This window comes from Penaeus monodon, chromosome 40 (genome assembly GCF_015228065.2).
Source record: "Penaeus monodon isolate SGIC_2016 chromosome 40, NSTDA_Pmon_1, whole genome shotgun sequence".
Classification (NCBI taxonomy): domain Eukaryota; kingdom Metazoa; phylum Arthropoda; class Malacostraca; order Decapoda; family Penaeidae; genus Penaeus; species Penaeus monodon.
In genome coordinates this window covers 23,708,756-23,726,255 of record NC_051425.1, presented here as the reverse complement: position 1 = coordinate 23,726,255, position 17,500 = coordinate 23,708,756, and the positions used below count along the sequence as shown (strand labels likewise).

Sequence of the window (17,500 nt, the reverse complement as noted above, 5' to 3'; positions counted from 1 at the left end):
TCGTTGTCTTTTTTTACAGAGAGGGAGAGAGAGAGATAGATAGAGAGAGAGATAGAGAGAGAGAGAGAGAGAGGGGAGAGAGAGAGAGAGAGAGAGAGAGAGAGAGAGAGAGAGAGAGGGGGGGGGGGGGGAGGAGAGAGGGAGAGAGAGGAGGGAGAAGAGAGAAGGAGAGAGAAAGAGAGTAGTGGAAGATAGTGAGTTTCTTTTTACTTTATGAAATTGTGTTAAATTCGAAAATTTCGAAATATTACTTATTTTGTTATTCTTGTTATTGCATTACTGTCATTACCGTTATTATCATTATCGCATTAATATTCTATTATCATCATTATCGTTATTGTTATCGGTATTGTTATCATTATTATTAGTAGTAATAGTAATAGTAACAGTTTTGTATTTTAATTTCTGCTATCATTATTATTACTATCGTTATTATCATTCTCTTTATCGTTGTCATTACTCTTCTGCCTCCTCTCTCTTTCCCTCCCCTCATCTGTGTATCTCCCATTATCATCTTCAATCGCCTTGTCTCCCTTTTTTCTTTCCCTTGCATTCCTATCTTTATTCTCCATCTCTCCTCTCTTTTCCCCCTCTTTTTTTCTCTTACATTCTCATCTTTCTTCACTTCCCCGCTTTTCTCTGTCTTCCATTCCTTGTTCTTATTCTCTTTCTCTCCCCTTCTCTCCCTCTTATCCAGTTTTATTTGATTTCTTTCTATTTTTTTTCTCTTGTCCATTCTCATCTTTATCCGCTTTCTTTGTCTTCCTTTCTCACTATTCCATTCCTATCTTTATTTGCTTTCTGTTCTCTCGTGTCCCTCTCTTCTATTCCCAATTCCCATCTTTATTGGCTTCCTCTCCCCTCTCTTCGCTTTCCTATCCTATCTTATCTGCCTTCTCTCCTCCCCATTTCTCTCTCCTATTTCCAACTTTCTTGGCTTTCTCTCTCCTTTGTCCCTCTCCTATCCCTATCTTTATCTGCCTTCTCTCTTCCCCCTATCTCTCTTCTATTCCCATCTTTCTTGGCTTTCTCTCTCCTCTTGTCCCTCTCCTATCCCTATCTTTATCTGCCTTCTCTCCTCCCCCTATCTCTCTTCTATTCCCAACTTTCTTGGCTTTCTCTCTCCTCTTGTCCCTCTCCTATCCCTATCTTTATCTGCCTTCTCTCCTCCCCCTATCTCTCTTCTATTCCCATCTTTCTCGGCCTTCTCTCTCTTCTTGTCCCTCTCCTATCCCTATCTTTATCTGCCTTCCTTCCCTCTCTTCCCTCTGTTGACAGAGACTCCGCCATTCGAGGTTGGAAAGGTTAATGGGCAAACATACTTCTCTCGTGCACCTGTATGTTCACCGAATCTTGAGATTATAATGAAGAATATTTTGGTCTATGCCGTCCTTCCTCCTTCCTCTCCTATCGTCCCTTTCTTTCTTGTTTTGTTTTGTTTTTTTTTTTTTCTGTCCTACTACCTTTTTCGTCCTTCCTTTTCCCTTCTTTCCGCTTCCTCCTTTCTCTTTAAGATTTGTTCTCTCCTCTCTTTAATTTCTTCCTTTTTTTTTCCTTTTTTTTCTTGCTTGTTTGCTTGATTCTCTCCTCCGTTTGCCCTTTAACTCTTTTTCTTTCTCTTCCTTTCGCTCTCCCTTCCCCTTCTCACCCCTCCCAATTTCTCTTCTCTTCCCTTCCGTTCCCTTCCCAATTTCTCTTCCCCTTTCCCATGTCCTTCCCTTCCCAATTTCTTTTCCCTTCCTTTCCTTCCCAATTTCTCTTCCCCTACCTTTCCTCACAATTTCTCCTTCCCTTCCCTTCTTCCCCCTCTCCTTCGCCAACGCCATATATAAAGCGAAAAGCAAAATGAGCTGTTGGTGGACACGCGATCCTGTCATTGCGCCGTTGCTTGCATAAGATAAATGCACTGTGCGATCTTTGCAATCCGTCTTGCAACATTTCCACGGCCATATTCATCGCTCTCTCTCTCTCTCTCTCTCTCTCTCTCTCTCTCTCTCTATATATATATATATATATATATATATATATATATATATATATATATATATATATATATCGTAGGTATCATCATCAATCTCTCTCTCTCCCTCTCTCTCTCCCTCCCTCTCTCTCTTTCTTCTCTTCTCTTGTCTCTCTTTCTTCTTCTTCTCCTCCTCCTCTTTCACCTTCTTTGTTACCATGTGTTATCAATCGTTTTAATATGTATCAATTTTTCATCTTTATCAACGCTTATCTGCAGTATTCAATTATTCTCCTCATTCGGATGAGTAAGGATGATTACGAAAACGTACCATAACAGCACTGTATTTTATGCTAATTTAAGTATACATTTATCCCTTATGCTGATTTATTTTTTCGCTCCTCCTGTTTTTGTAAAGGCGAGAGGAGGCTTAATGAATGGCGCTTAAAACTGACAGGTTTTAACTAAGCCATTAATTAGTGAACTACAGGCTGGATTCCGAGGTTTAACCAATTTAAAGTTAATGGATAGTGTGTGTTTTTGTTGTTGTTATTGTTGTATTCGTGTAGTAGTTTTTTTTTCCAGTTTGTTATGAAGTAGAAAAGTCGGTATGCAGGAAATCATTTGAAATCGAGAAAGGATACTTTGAACTTTGAATTTAAAGTTTATGAATGTGTTTTTTTTTTTTTTTTAACTTCAGTGTTATTTTCAACTTTAATAAGAACACACACGCAACGCACATACACACATACACACTCACACTCTCACACACTCACATACACACACTCCACACACTCCACACACACACACACACACACACACACACACACACACACACACACACACACACACACACACACACACACACACACACACACACACACACACACAATTTATATTTTATATTACAAACAGATTTAAAAAAATAACTGCACGTATGGATAGAGATATTAATAGATCAAATAGATGTAAACCCGCTTCTCTTTTTTATTTTGAATCATACACAATTCTATAAGATAGTTACATCTCAAGATCATTTGCAATTCTAAGAGGAACGCGACTAATTTCCAAAAGTTAAAACAAGGAAAAAAAATTTATCTTTCTTAGGATCATGTGGTAAAGGAAGCCCGAGGGACGAGCTGTTACAAAAGTTAAGGCGCTAGTTACTATGGAGTTATTGCAATATCATATTTTCACACTGTATCACTTTTACCTTAAAGTTTGTTTTCATTTCTGGGCTGGAAAGAGAAGATGCGGCCATACACACACGCGTACACGCACGCACGCGCAAACAAACACACACACACACACACACACACACACACAGACACACACACACACGCACACGCACACGCGCGCGCACACACAAACGTACACGCACACATGCGCAGACACATCATCCAAAACAAATCGATTAATTTTGGTGTCAAGAACATCCAGTTTATGAAAACCTGAACACATAAAGAATAGATCAAACTAAAATGATAAATCCAAAATATATACCCAGCGCCTCTCACCACTGCACGAGTAAATTCCAAAGTTGCGTTAACATTAACATGATCAAGATATCAACAACCACTTAGTCTTGATGAAAAATAAGTTTGCCGCGGAGGCTGACCTGCATCGAGGTCGCCGGACGTAAAACTTTTATTGACACGACGCTGGAAATATTGTCGTTCATAATAGGCTTTTTTTTTTCTTTCGTTCGTTCACGATGGTTATTTCTCTCTCTCTCTCTCTCTCTCTCTCTCTCTCTCTCTCTCTCTCTCTCTCTCTCTCTCTCTCTCTCTCTCTCTCTCTCTCTCTCTCTCTCTCTCCTGATTAAGCAAATATATCGTTATTCCTGTATGTTAGTCTGTTTCTCTGTCTCCCTACCTCTCTCTCTAATAACGATTGTGATAATAACGATAACGCAATAATGCTAATAATAATGAAAAACATATAACAATGATTATAACAAGCCAAAACACTGTCACAATAACAATGATAAATGTTATCGTAATTATAATTTATTATTATTATAATTATTATGATGATGATAACAACAACAAAATGATAACAGACTAAACGATAATAGTTAAATAGTTGAAAACAATATCAAGAAATGAAGTATCTCACCGGTAAGGATGCCTCCACGCCAATGATAGCGTTGGGATGTTGTCATCTAAAGCACAGCTGAATGATCCTGACTGTGCAGAAACAGCAACCGCGATAGAGGAGCCTTTGCAAAAATAGTATTGTTGCAGGAATGGTATCAGCACAGGGAGACTGCAGTGTCAGGAAGGAGACCCAAGATTTATATAAACCTTGAGAGAGCGAAGGAAGGGGGGGGGAGAGGGTAGCGGGAATGGGGGAACGGAGGAGAGAGGGGTAGGGATGGGGGAAAGAGAGAGAGGGTACAGGGAATTAGGGAACAGAGAAGAGAGGGGTGTAGAAGGGAGAGGGAGTAAAGGAGAATAGGAGAGAGAGAGATAGGAAGGGGAGTTAGGGTGAAGGGAATAGGAGAGGTAGGGAGTTGGAGAGAGAGAGGTTAGAAAAGAAAGAGAGGGAGAGGGAGCGGAGGGAGTAAGACTGATAGAGAAAAAGAGATACAAATGTATATCATAAGCCATACACGTTAGTTATGATCACATTAATAATTTAAATTCTGAGCAAACACGAAAATACAAATTGGATAAAAGACCAAAAGAAAGTAAAGAGTTTATATGATTTGAAAATATATACAAATACCTGCAAAATGTAAGACGGAGATAGAGATGGCCGTGTAAGCTTTATTGTATTTGATAAAGCCTTTTCAAACCTCAGCATTACGCGCATCGAATCTCAAAGGTGAAAATAATGACCTTCTTCTGCAAAATTGCTAGTTTAGCGATTTTGTCGCTAGATTTGGCGACGTTTTTGGCGCCTTCTCAGGAAAGAAATATGGGTCAAAATATTAGTACCATTTAGATCTCTTTCCACTTCTCTTAGAAGAGAACCTAAGAATTTCTTCTTCAGTATGAACACAATGGGAAAATTAGTTTATTTAGCGACTTTTTGCTACTTTCGAAGGTGGGTCTAGCGCTTTTTGTTTCAAAGAATCTGCAACCCTGCTGCTCACAGTCCACGTTCTTTTCGCCGCGTGGGTGTGAGAAGATACGAATCGATTTCGCTATCGAAAAAAAAACGGCTGGAACGAGATCGCTTACCTAATGATAACGACCAATGAGTGCGGGTTTATCGCAGTTCCTACCCGGATCGTTAGGAATTGCTTATTAACGACATAATGGCATTGCCTATTAACCTTGGCCTGATAGAGTTGTAGAGAGAGTAAAATATCAGCGGGGAAGGAGAAGGGAAGTGTGGTGTTAGTACCTTTGGGAAGTTCATTAACGAATATTAGCATATCAGTGGGGGAGAGGTTAAGGTAGGCGATGGCGGGTTTAGTGTCGTTACGGTCGAGGTCAGTAAGGTATAAACATCAAATCGTGGTCAGTAAGAATATAACGAGGTTTATAACTCAGTGATATCTTTTCCTGTGACTCTGGAAGTTTTGTTGCAAATGTCTATTTCTCCCGAACAATTAGTAGATTATATATCGTTGAGGAAATAACGATTATACGTTATATACACCGTGAATTGTGCGGTGAGGATACCACAATAACATCAATAATATTGATAACGATAATAACAAGAAGGATAACAGTAATTGAACAATAATAAATAATAATTAGAGAATGATAATACTGGTAATGATCACGGTAAGACTATAAAGAACAACATAAAACAGCAATAAATAATAATGACTATGATGATAAGTTATAATATTATAATGTTCAATATAATAACAATAACGATAAACTCGTATTGATATTTATGCAGTCGTCAGCGGAGAGAAAGAGAGCGAACGAATCCCACGTCATGTTGCTGGCCTGTGGACTAAGGGCTGAGGAAGAAGCCTTGCAATGTTGCCTCTGCCTTGCTCTTCTTCCCCGTTTCTCTGTCTTCTCTCTGCTCCCGGCCAGCCTCTCTCTCTCTTTCTTTCTCTCTCCCTCTCTCTCTTTCTCTTTCTCTTTCTCTTTCTCTTTCTCTCTCTCTTTCTCTCTCTCTCTCTCCCACCCTCCCTCACTCCCTCTCTCCCTGCATCCCTCTCTCTCCCTCTCTCTTTCCCTCTCCCTCTCTCTCTCTCCCCCCCCCACTCTCTCCCTTTCCCCCTTTCTGTCCCTCTCTCTTTCCCTCTCTCTCTCTCCCTCTCTTTCGCTTTTCTTCCTTTCTCTGTTAGCCCTGACTTCTGCACTGACGTTTTTTTATTCTTCTTTTCCCCCATCACTTTTATTTCTATATTGCAATACCCTTTCATTTATCCCATTATCACTTTTTTCTTGTTTCCTCGTTTTCTCTTTTGTTTCCTTTCCTTTCCCCCTCTCTCTATCCTTTAACCTTTTCTTTAAAGTACAGAAAAGCCACTTCACTGCCGCTGAAATATTTAATATATAGATATATTCGTATACACAAATGTGTGAGTGTGGCGCGTGAATTTTCCCCTTACAGACATTTATAATGTATTGATTCTAAACAGGGTACATGTCAGTCACAACTCTTTTTATTCTCTTACTACGGTTGATTAATCGTTACTCGTCCTATGACCTTAGTTAAATTAGCAAATGACTAATAAAAAATTTCCGGTTTGCTGCAGTGTTGAGATATTGCATAGCGCAATATAACAATTGCATCTCTGGCTTTAACTTCGTTACATCTCGTCTCTTTTCCACACTTTCTTTACCATGGACTCTGCAAACCTATGTGGAATCTGCAACTACAAAGTCTTTAGTCACTCAGCAATTTTTTTTTTGTCAAGGTTCAGTTCTCCCAAAGACGTTTAATCATTCTGCGAAAAAAATATATTTCTAGGTGTCTTTCCATCCACCTTATCCACTTACCAACCTCTGTTCCACCTCCCAGTCACGCCCTCTGCAACGTATGCGCAACGTTCAATTCGCCAAAAGATCTTAATCATTCGGCAAAACTTTTCTCTCTGCGGATGGACTTTCCACTGACCCCTTTTTTCGTGGAATAAACCTTTCACAAATCGTTGCTTTTTCTTTGTAACAAATGTAAAAAAGGTTATGAGAACAATTCATGGCATTGTATATTTCCATTCGTTATTTTTCTAAAGTAGTCCTTTTTCGTGTGTGCCTTTTTTTCTACCAAAGTTCACATCAACACACTTATCACCTTATGTTATCTTCTGCGATTCAGCGAATTTACAACGAACGGAAAACTAAATCGCACCAGCACAAGCTCGCCACTCGCCTCTCCCAACAGTTGTTTGGCTGTTATTTTCTTTCCTTCTATTTTCACCACTGTGAGCTTATCGTTTAAAGGCGAAGAGTTTGATTCTAAACTGCGACGTGGATATGAACAGAGAATTTACACTGCGTTGTCATGGGCTACTATTTTTTCATCATTATTCTGAAAGTATATACATATTTTATCTTTCCTCATTTCTTTTATTTCTCTCTTTTTTTAAGGTTCATCCTTTTTGACGACCATCATTACTGATGAAAATCGTTTAAAAAAATGGGCTTTGTATTCTAAAATTCAATGTCAGCATCGAATCAATACATCAATAATAATACAGCTGAGGGTTATAACAATTTTTATCATACCACTGACAATTATAACAGCTGTACGAATTTAACATTTCTGAGTCTAAAAGTCGACGGTCATTCTTGCAATCTGTATTCAAACTACTTGCGTATCGGTTATTGACTACACATGACAGCCGGTGTCATTGCAAAGGCATTCGGACGGGTATTGGCCAGGTTAAGGGATACGTGCAGCTGCAATTTTCAAAATGGTTACGAGATGCGCTGGACACTATCCCATATCGCTCGGTCACACACACACACACGCACGCGCGCGTGCGCGCGCGAACACACACACACACACACACACACACACACACACACACACACACACACACACACACACACACACACACACACACATTCACACACTCACTCAATCACTCACACACACACACACTCACTCACTCACTCACTCACTCACTCACTCACTCACTCACTCACTCACACACACACACACACACACACACACACACACACACACACACACACACACACACACACACACACACATATATATATATATATATATATATATATATATATATATATATATATATATATATATATATATAAAACAATGCATGTTGTCGAAACACTTATTTCATTAATCAAGAAATTATTCAATTATTTTGGCAAAACCCACTAATCTCTCACGAGGGGAAGGAGCCAAGGACGAGTATCACGACATCACGCAAACTTTTAGAAGTGTCATGTCAAACAAGAGCATGGCAGTTAAAATGACTATAAAACAGGTGATCAAAACACCTGTAAAAATGAACTTTCGTAACATAACCTCTTGAAAGAGTTTATTATGGGTATATGTATCATCTTCATTGAACTTTCATATTTGCACGCTTCTTTCATTATTCCTGTATTCTTGTTCTCGTTGCTATTGTTATTTTGGTCTTTATTAAACCTTGTGAGACGCCACTGCCTCAGATGCCATGCCTTTATGCATGGTTTAAGTAAAATGATCACTTCTCGTTACCACAATTAATCGCGGTGGATTGTAGGTTTACGTTTCCCAACAAAGAGAATTACCTTTTGTTTACATTGGTACTCGGAAGTAATTTTGTTTGTATGTGATCCTCTGTTTACCATCCTAATTGATTGTTTGCATGTGGGCAGGGTTGGTTACAACTATGGTTAAGTTGGGGATGGACCAAGAGGATGATTTGTAATGCTAGAGTTAGGCCTATACTCATTTGAATGGCTTTGGTCTTAGCGAAAGTGGGGGAATAGGGCAAATAACATAGTAATGAGGATGATGATGGTGATAATGACGGTGATAATCATGATAATAACATGGAGTAGTAATAATAAAAGCTTTGCTCGTACGCTTGATTTGATAGACCTGACTGCTGTTTTTAGTTAATTGATTCAGATGTTAAACTGTATTTGATATGAGATGATGAGAGTTAGAAGAAATGCATGCCACAACATTCATTAACAGAAAGAGCAATAGAGACAGATGCCAGAAATAAACATACGCTGTTCCTACTTTTTTTTATTATCTTTACGTATCTTCAACTACCATGATCTAATTCTACCCCTAATCCTCCCCGCAGTTGACATCATGTTCATGGTTGACATTGTGATCAACTTCCGTACGACTTACGTCAACCACAACGACGAGGTGGTCTCTCATCCGGGGAAGATCGCCCTGCACTACCTGCGGGGTTGGTTCCTCATCGACGTTGTGGCTGCGATTCCCTTCGACCTCCTGCTGGTCAACCCGGATGTAAGTGACCTTGTTTAGGGAGAACGTGAGGCGAGTCAGCGGCGCCTTTTTTTTTTTTTTTTTTTTTTTTCTAAGGGGATTGAATTATTGTCAGTTTGGAGGGGATTTGTTTGTTGGTCTGGCTTTGACATACGGCATCGCGTCAGAATCGATGATAAGACAGTGTGTATTTAATTTTCAATTGGGGGTCAGACCCGTACACACAAAACGATAAAACCTGCTTCATTTTCATTACGAAACTAGTGTTGGTCAATATTAATCATAATCTTTATATGCAGTTATCTTAAGTATCTCTTTCTTCCTTTTATTTTACTTTCTTTAACATTTCCTGCATCGCTAATTTCAACGCCTTTTTTTTCCGCCGATAATGCTGTAGTCATTAACAGTCGCAGTTGCCATATATCCTCTAACTTATTTACTGTTGCTACTGTGATCAAACGCCTCTTACATTTAGTGTCTAGATACCGTTATATCTTAATCAAAACGCATTATTTATTATATTATCATTAATTCTGTATAGCTACTTGTATTCGTTTTTTTTCCGTTTTTGATGATTGTTGATGATTTAGCAAAGTTGCGTGTGCTATATCGCGGTTGTGAGTCGGTGATTCTCCGTCGCGTAGATACATAGCATTATATGTTGGTCCGTGTTTTTTTGTATCTTAATTCTGTTTTAAAAATAGTTTATGCAGCTCCGCGGCGCATTTTTTTAGATTTTTTTTCTTCGGATATCCGGTATTTCCCACATTCTTCGTATATTGACATAGCGATGTAATAAAATAATAAGGATGAAGATAATTTTCAGAAATGTGCATATTTTCAGCTGTCGATGATCATTTTCATTACATTCTTTGTGGTAAATATTTTATACCTTGCCAGACGATTTTTTTTCGTATGTGTGTTATTATTACTCAGATCTTTCCAACTTATGAATCTAAAAATCCCATTTATTCCAATAAAATACCAGTATATATGTGAATGGATAATTCTTAAGATATATGAAATTTCTTTTGCTTGGCATATATGTATATGTGTATGTATATATATATATATATATATATATATATATATATATATATATGTGTGTGTGTGTGTGTGTGTGTGTGTGTGTGTGTGTGTGTGTGTGTGTGTGTGTGTGTGTGTGTGTTCACACACACATACACACACACACACACACACACACACACACACACACACACACACACACACACACACACACACACACACACATACACATACACACACGCACACACACACGCACACGCACACGCACACACACACGCACACACACACGCACACACACACACACACACACACACACACATATATATGTATATATATATATATATATATATATATATATATATATATATATATATATATATATATATATATATATACATATATATATATATGCCCCATGGATGGATGTGTGTATATATAATGATTATACCTCATTATTATGAAAATTGATTTTTAAGACAATTTTTATTTAATTTTTAAAGGATTTTTCAGCCTCAGAATATTTTTGTGTCAAATATTTCACTAAGGATATGACTCTTCCACCATTTGTAAATGTTTCTTGCTCCCCATTTGATTTGTCTACTAACAGTCAACACCCGATTTTTCTGTTTTTGTCTTAACTCACGTCATACGATGGTTCACTTACCTTTTGTCCTCGCCCTGTCATATGTTCGTCACTTTATATTTATACCATAGAGGGAGGCTTTCAGTTATTGCTTGGAGACCCCCACTGAAGGAGATCCCGTCTTTTTAATTGCCATAGAAGTTTTCCTCTTTTTCTAGCTAGAGTAAAATAATGTCAAGTTATGATTAATTACATAGTTGGTGTGACTTAAATGTCACCTATGTTAATACTATTGGAAGTGTTTGGACGAATTTCAGTGATAATGGATTTTCATCTAAACAGTTACCCAACCAGAACGTTAGAATATCAAAGATACATAATACTTTTTTCTGTGGGTTCCCTTTAATTACCTAAAGCATATTCGCTTTTCACTCCCCCCACCAAAAAAAAAAAAAAATCTAAAGAAATATCTAGGTTTGTGGGCAAAAAGGCGAGAGGAAATTTAGATAGGGCATCCATCGCGACTCCTTGGGGGCACCGTCGTCCCGGGTGGTGGCAGGGGGGTGAGGAGGAGGCTGGCTGGAGGTGAGAGAGAGGAGGGGAGGGGAGGGGTCCCTTGCCTCCCCTCACCCCTCCTTAACCAAAGACAACCGTCCTTCCCTCCCCCTTCCCCACCCCAGGTTGTCTTTCTTCCCTGACCTTGTGGACGGAGGTCATTCTTGCAAACTTCATGGCCCTTCGAAGGGCAGGTAGTCATGTCAGTTTGCCTTTTTTATTCTTGTTATGAAAAAGGGATTGTAGATTCAGTATGTTCACTTCTTTGCTTCTGTCTTCTTCCTCTTCTTCTTGAAGTCAACTTGATATCAGATCGGGATCATCAATCTAACTTTTTTTAAATGATTGTGTTCTGTCTCTCATTAATCACAATTAAAGATTTTAAATCGCCACAAAAGAGATTTTCCAGTCAAACATCTGGTATTTTTCAAACTTTGGAATAGCACGTTCACTTGTTTTTGACAATGTGTAAGGATTCTTGTAGAGAGTAAGGTCAAGGGACGGGCTCTCTTACACTCGTGGTTCTTGGTTCACTCAAGATGGAGGCAGGACGGTATGCCTGGCTGGTTCACTCGGCGTTCCTCGAGGAGAACGGGGTTGTCATGGCGGTTCTGTGGTTTGTCATGCAATACGAAACTATTCGCATGTGTAGATGAAGCGACACCGGGCATAGCCAGGCATAGCTCATGCTCCCATTTCGGAGGAAGGCCGGATGTGTGCCTCGAGCTGGCTGTGAAAGAGAGCTCGTTCAGCCTTGTCTCTTACCCACTCGGGTCTGGAGATCAGACCCGCAGTGGCTCGATCTTTCGTCCATATCGGTGGAGGGTCAGGACATGAGCCCCATTTTACTTTTATTCCTCTCTTCTTTCCTGCAGGCAGCATCAGAGGTAAGCAAAGGATATGCAGCCGTCGTGTTGCATGACTCCTACCTGACCGCCATGACTAGTACTTGACCTTGACTTGAACCCTTAAGGGACAGACCAAAGCCTCCTCCAGAGGGACGGCGGGAGCGTGCCCTTGTGTCTAGCCGCAGACCTTGCGCTCTTCGCCGCTCTTGTAAATAACTGTAAAAGGATATGTGTAAGCGGCTTGAACCTTCCGACCTCTTGTTGCCTCTTTAGCCCTTCTCGACTTTGTACCTTGAACCTTTTATTTGATATGGTATGTTGTTCTTATGTTCCTGTTGGGTATCTTGTACGGTTTGTTTCTCCATTCATTTTCTGTATATTTCTTTAGATTAATTGATTATTATTTAGTGCCATATCTCCGGGCTTTTCCTCTCTTTGGTTAACGTTTCTGGCGTTATTTCTTGCCTCTTCCCTCCCGTACCCCCCTCTCTACGTCTCTTTTATTATCATTATTTTGTCTCCCCTATACCCACCCTATTCCTATACATACCATCCCTCTTCCCCCCTTCCGTGTTTACATGTGTCTCCCATGCCTCTCCTAACCTGAATCCCGACCCCGAACCCTACGCTAAGTGTTGATGTATGTATAGTAAGATTTCATTCCTGTGGTGGTGTTGTTTTTTGAGCCTTAATAACAACCTTATTTTTTACCCTCTCCACAGCCTCACACTTCTACTCCAACAGCAGAAAGAGATTTAGAGGTAAATTTTCCAGATAAAAATGGGATATGTAATTATTACTACTAAAAAAAAGAGAGAGAGAAGTAAAAAAAGAATACTGTGACATCTCCACTCGCCTCAAAGATTTACCAATTGCCTGATCTGCGACCAACAGTCCAGGCCACTGCACTGACGACGCCATTTATTCTGACTTGCCTGGATCATAGCTGCACTTAGGACCTATTTTTATTTGGTAAATGAATCCCAAGGGACCACACCACAAAGCAACTGGTTGAATTCTTGTGTTTGTAGGTCTGTCTTATGTATCTCTTCATTTTTAAAAATCGTTATTATTATTATTATTGTCTAAGCTTCGTCTGCAATAAATGCGGACATGCCAGCTCTTTTGTTTCCTAATCCCAGTGCGACACATGATTATGTGTGGAAAGAAATTGGTTTGACAAATGCTATTAGCTGATGAGATAAAGGTTACTTAAATATTAATAAAAAGACAGCAGTTTTATCCTAATATTCGATAATATTTACATCCTAAATTATCTTTCCTTGACGCCAAACCTTTGCAAGTGCTATCCAGTAGTGAATGGCTTGATAATTGTCTTTGTTAACAATATAAACCATCAGTAAAGAAACGGATGATCTATAAATATATCAAGCAATCGCGGAATCATTTTTTTTAATGTTTTGTAATTAAATTCCTATGTCCCTGGACGCTCATTACAGCTGCTCATAGCAATAACATTTGTTTACAGTAATTAATAACCCCTTTGAATGAACTAACGTAAATCTCAGTCTAAACAAGCAGACAAAAATAAGATCAAACCAAACACAGCCTAAGGACACTTGTTATTCTACCAATTGTATTCTGTGTGCGAGTGCCCGGTCTAATGATCACAAAACCTGCCATGCACGAGCCTGCTACGGCTCCGGCCACATGCTCATGTCTCGCCCATTCGCTCTCTCTCTCTCTCTCTCTCTCTCTCTCTCTCTCTCTCTCTCTCTCTCTCTCTCTCTCTCTCTCTCTCTCTCTCTCTCTCTCTTCTCTCTCTCTCTCTCTCTCTCTCTCTCTCCTCTCTCTCTCTCTCTTCTCTCTCTCTCTCTCTCTCTCTCTCTCTCTCTCTCTCTCTCTCTCTCTCTCTCTCTCTCACCTGTACTCATCTCATGTATCTTGATCTCAACCCCACTCTTACTGCTAGCGATCACGCCACCTACATGGCCGTGGTCAATCATTCCCGCTGTTGATCTCACTGTATTCGGATGGCGTCACACCTAACCTAGTCGTGATCACACAAAACAACTTGCTGTATCAGATCACTTTGTTACTTGTTGATGACACAAGCACTTTGCTTGGCGTAATTACCAGTTCGGGGTTAATGACGCCTGCATTTTGATTGTGTTCGCACCTGAACAAGTTTCTGATGGCACTTGAGGTGTGCGTGTGATCACAAACGGTAACCGGTGCTGGCTTCATCTACCGACGAGTGGCGATCGCACCAGCACAATGGCTGTTTACCCCACCTGCCCTTCTGGTAAATCGCGGCACCACCTGGCCGTGGTTCCGCTCCATCCTGCTGGTGATCACCTAAATCCTAAAGACCGCACGACGACTCTGAGGCTTATTCTGCCCCTTGTGGTTCGACCCGTATCTTAACCCCATTCTCGTACTCTCTCTCGCCCTCACTCACGCCATCTGGCCGAGAAGCTCAACAAACCTTGCCTAGTTGATCACAATGAGACAGAGAATCGGCTTAGGAACACAAGGACTTGCCGACAATTTGTCTCTTTTTGATTTGATATGTTCTTTGGTAATTTCCTCCTTTATATACTAATTCTTTCCCTCATCCCCCCTCCCCTTTACCCCAACCCTCAGTATTTTTGCTGTAAGTGCATGCACTTTTTTCATTGTAAGAGTCTGAATGCAAAACTGGAATTCGGTGCCTTGATGGTGATGCTTGGGTGAACATATCTGCTTATTTGTGTTGTACTGTTGTCGATTCCGTTTGCAAGTCTTAAAACAATGTCCTGTTGGCTGCTTAATCACCAAGCATTCATACACTGGCATACGAAGACCATTTTTTACTTTTTAATGTGGCACCAGAAATATTTGTATTTTTTTAGGGAATCTCCCCACACTTTCCGGTTTTCGTAGTTGTATTTTCGTACTGGCATCTCGGTATTAGTTATCATGAGGATAGAAATATCTTATGCATTTTCCCCAGCCAATATGTAATAATCAAGTTATGTAATAAATAAGTTTTTCGTTTTCCAGTGTCAAGACCAATTTGGCCATCTGGGGGTAAAAATGCTTAATGCTAACAAGAACCACTGGAGCCATTTGAAGTTACAAACATGATATCAGGACACCAGTCTGAGCATGTTCTTATCTTATGGTGTTCTTATATTATATGTTCCTCTTTGGTGTTTTTTGTGCGTGTGTGTAATCCTGTATGGTGTTCTTTTAGCCAGGGAACTGATGACGGTTTCCCCTGGAATCAAGCAAGCACGTGTTGTTATTTTTACGTTTTTCTGTTAACTGAAATTTGCATGGAATTATCGTGACCTTTGTTAGTGTTACAGCATGCCAATTATAAAAAATATCTCTGTTTAGTGTTTTGTTTTACAAGTTCGATAACTGCCTCGGTACAAAAAAAAATTTAATTCACAATATGACGTAAATATATTTCATGATAAATATAGGTAATGTATTCTCCTTTTCTAGTTCAAAATTTGGGAACATAAACCTGTTATCAGAATATATGGTTAATTCTCATAAGAATTCAACTAAACTATATTCATTCTATAAAATTTCAGCGATTAATGATTCTAAAAAAATAATATTACTAATGTATAATTATGAATCAGTCACCATTTTCTTACCTCGAAAAGCAGCAATCAGTTGGTAATTCTTTCACATAAGTTTTGCATTGTAAGGATGTTTGCAAATCAAATGAAAGTAAGATGTATTATGATAATGAAATATTTTGAGTTAGATTATTACTATTTATATTTTCTGTGCAGAAATATATGAATATATGTCCATTCATAAGCATAGTGGTTATAATTTTCCTGGTAATGCCTTCTGCTTGTCACTTTTCAAGCTATGTCGTGTTCTATTGTGATAGCAAAAGTTAGACATGCCCGATTTTAAAAGTGTCATCACCTTGTCATTTATATTAGATTGAGATATGACTGAGCACCACATTTACTATGTTTTATGTGTCTATTTATATTTTTTTCTAGTGACGCAGGAAGGCATACTTTGTTTTAGATATTTAGATATACAAATATATGTTAATTGGCATGGCCGGTTATTCCCTTCAATAGTTATGTTCCCAGTGAAGTGTAAAGCTAGGGATACTATAATCTCTTATGTCAGAATTGTTTTCCAGTTGAATTATATATATATATATATATATATATATATATATATATATATATATATATATATATATATATATATATATGAAGAAAGGTGAAAACCCTCTTCTGTATCATTTCATTTCATTTTATTTTATTTTATTTCTTTTGTGTGTGTATAGGTAACGTTTAGTTTATAGCATTATCATTCACAGCTAGGTACAGTTCATATGTATATATACTTTTTTCCTGTAATGAGAGGAGGCACATTCAAGTGGTCTAGAGAGGGGGGAGACTCATGTCAGAACTTATCAAACCTTTCCAAGTGCCATTGATTTATTTGTGAGAAAAAAAAAATGTTTAGTATGTAAGTAGCGAGTGTGATTATTCAAAAATTTCGCTCGGAGAGATTTAAGATATGTTGTGTATGCATTTTTAATGAACTGTTGAATTTTGTATGTTATTGTGATACTAGTGAAATTGAAATTATTTTGATGGGAAGGAAAATTAATATAAAAAAAGCCGTGATATTCTGTTATTATCAGTACGTTAGTCTCTCGTTAAAATTTTGCGTGCGTTTCCTCTGTCTAAGCTCTCATACATTTTCGGCAGAGTTGAAACGAAACCAAAAATGTTTCAGATGACGATAATAAGGTTGTAAAGATAATGCATCTCTGACTATAAAACCGTGGCCTTGCTTCCCGTTTGCCGGCGGCCCGTTAAATCGAGAGACATAGAGGGGGATTTTTTTAAAGAGAGGAAAGAAAAGAAAATGGTAATGGTAATTTATAATAAGTCATGGAGTAAGAAATAGGAAAAAAGAACTTAGAAGTGGTAATGTTAATTTATAATAATTCACGGACATAAAATTAGAAAAAATATATATTATCAGTTGTAAATTATGAAGAAAAAAAAAAACGTTCATTGTTTCAATAAGTCCAAAGAAGAAAAATTGAAAACGGTAATAGGGTCAATAATACACTGAAATGAAGAAAAAAAAGTCAGTAGCAAGAAGGAATCAACAGAGGAAATAAGAAAAAAAGGAAAACGAAGAGGTGAACAGTAATGGCAGAAGAAAACGAGG

The 17,500-nt window shown here is 38.6% G+C and overlaps 1 protein-coding gene across 2 annotated transcripts in view; it reads left to right on the top strand.

Annotated features, from left to right (window-relative positions):
- Positions 1 to 17,500, top strand: part of LOC119598130 (potassium voltage-gated channel subfamily H member 6-like) — a 137,329-nt gene that overhangs the window by 43,824 nt on the left and 76,005 nt on the right. For both annotated transcript variants that reach the window (XM_037947760.1, XM_037947759.1), the window contains exons 4-5: positions 9,159 to 9,331; positions 12,350 to 12,361. In XM_037947760.1, the coding sequence (XP_037803688.1) occupies positions 9,159 to 9,331; positions 12,350 to 12,361 (185 nt within the window). The remainder of the gene's footprint in view (positions 1 to 9,158; positions 9,332 to 12,349; positions 12,362 to 17,500) is intronic.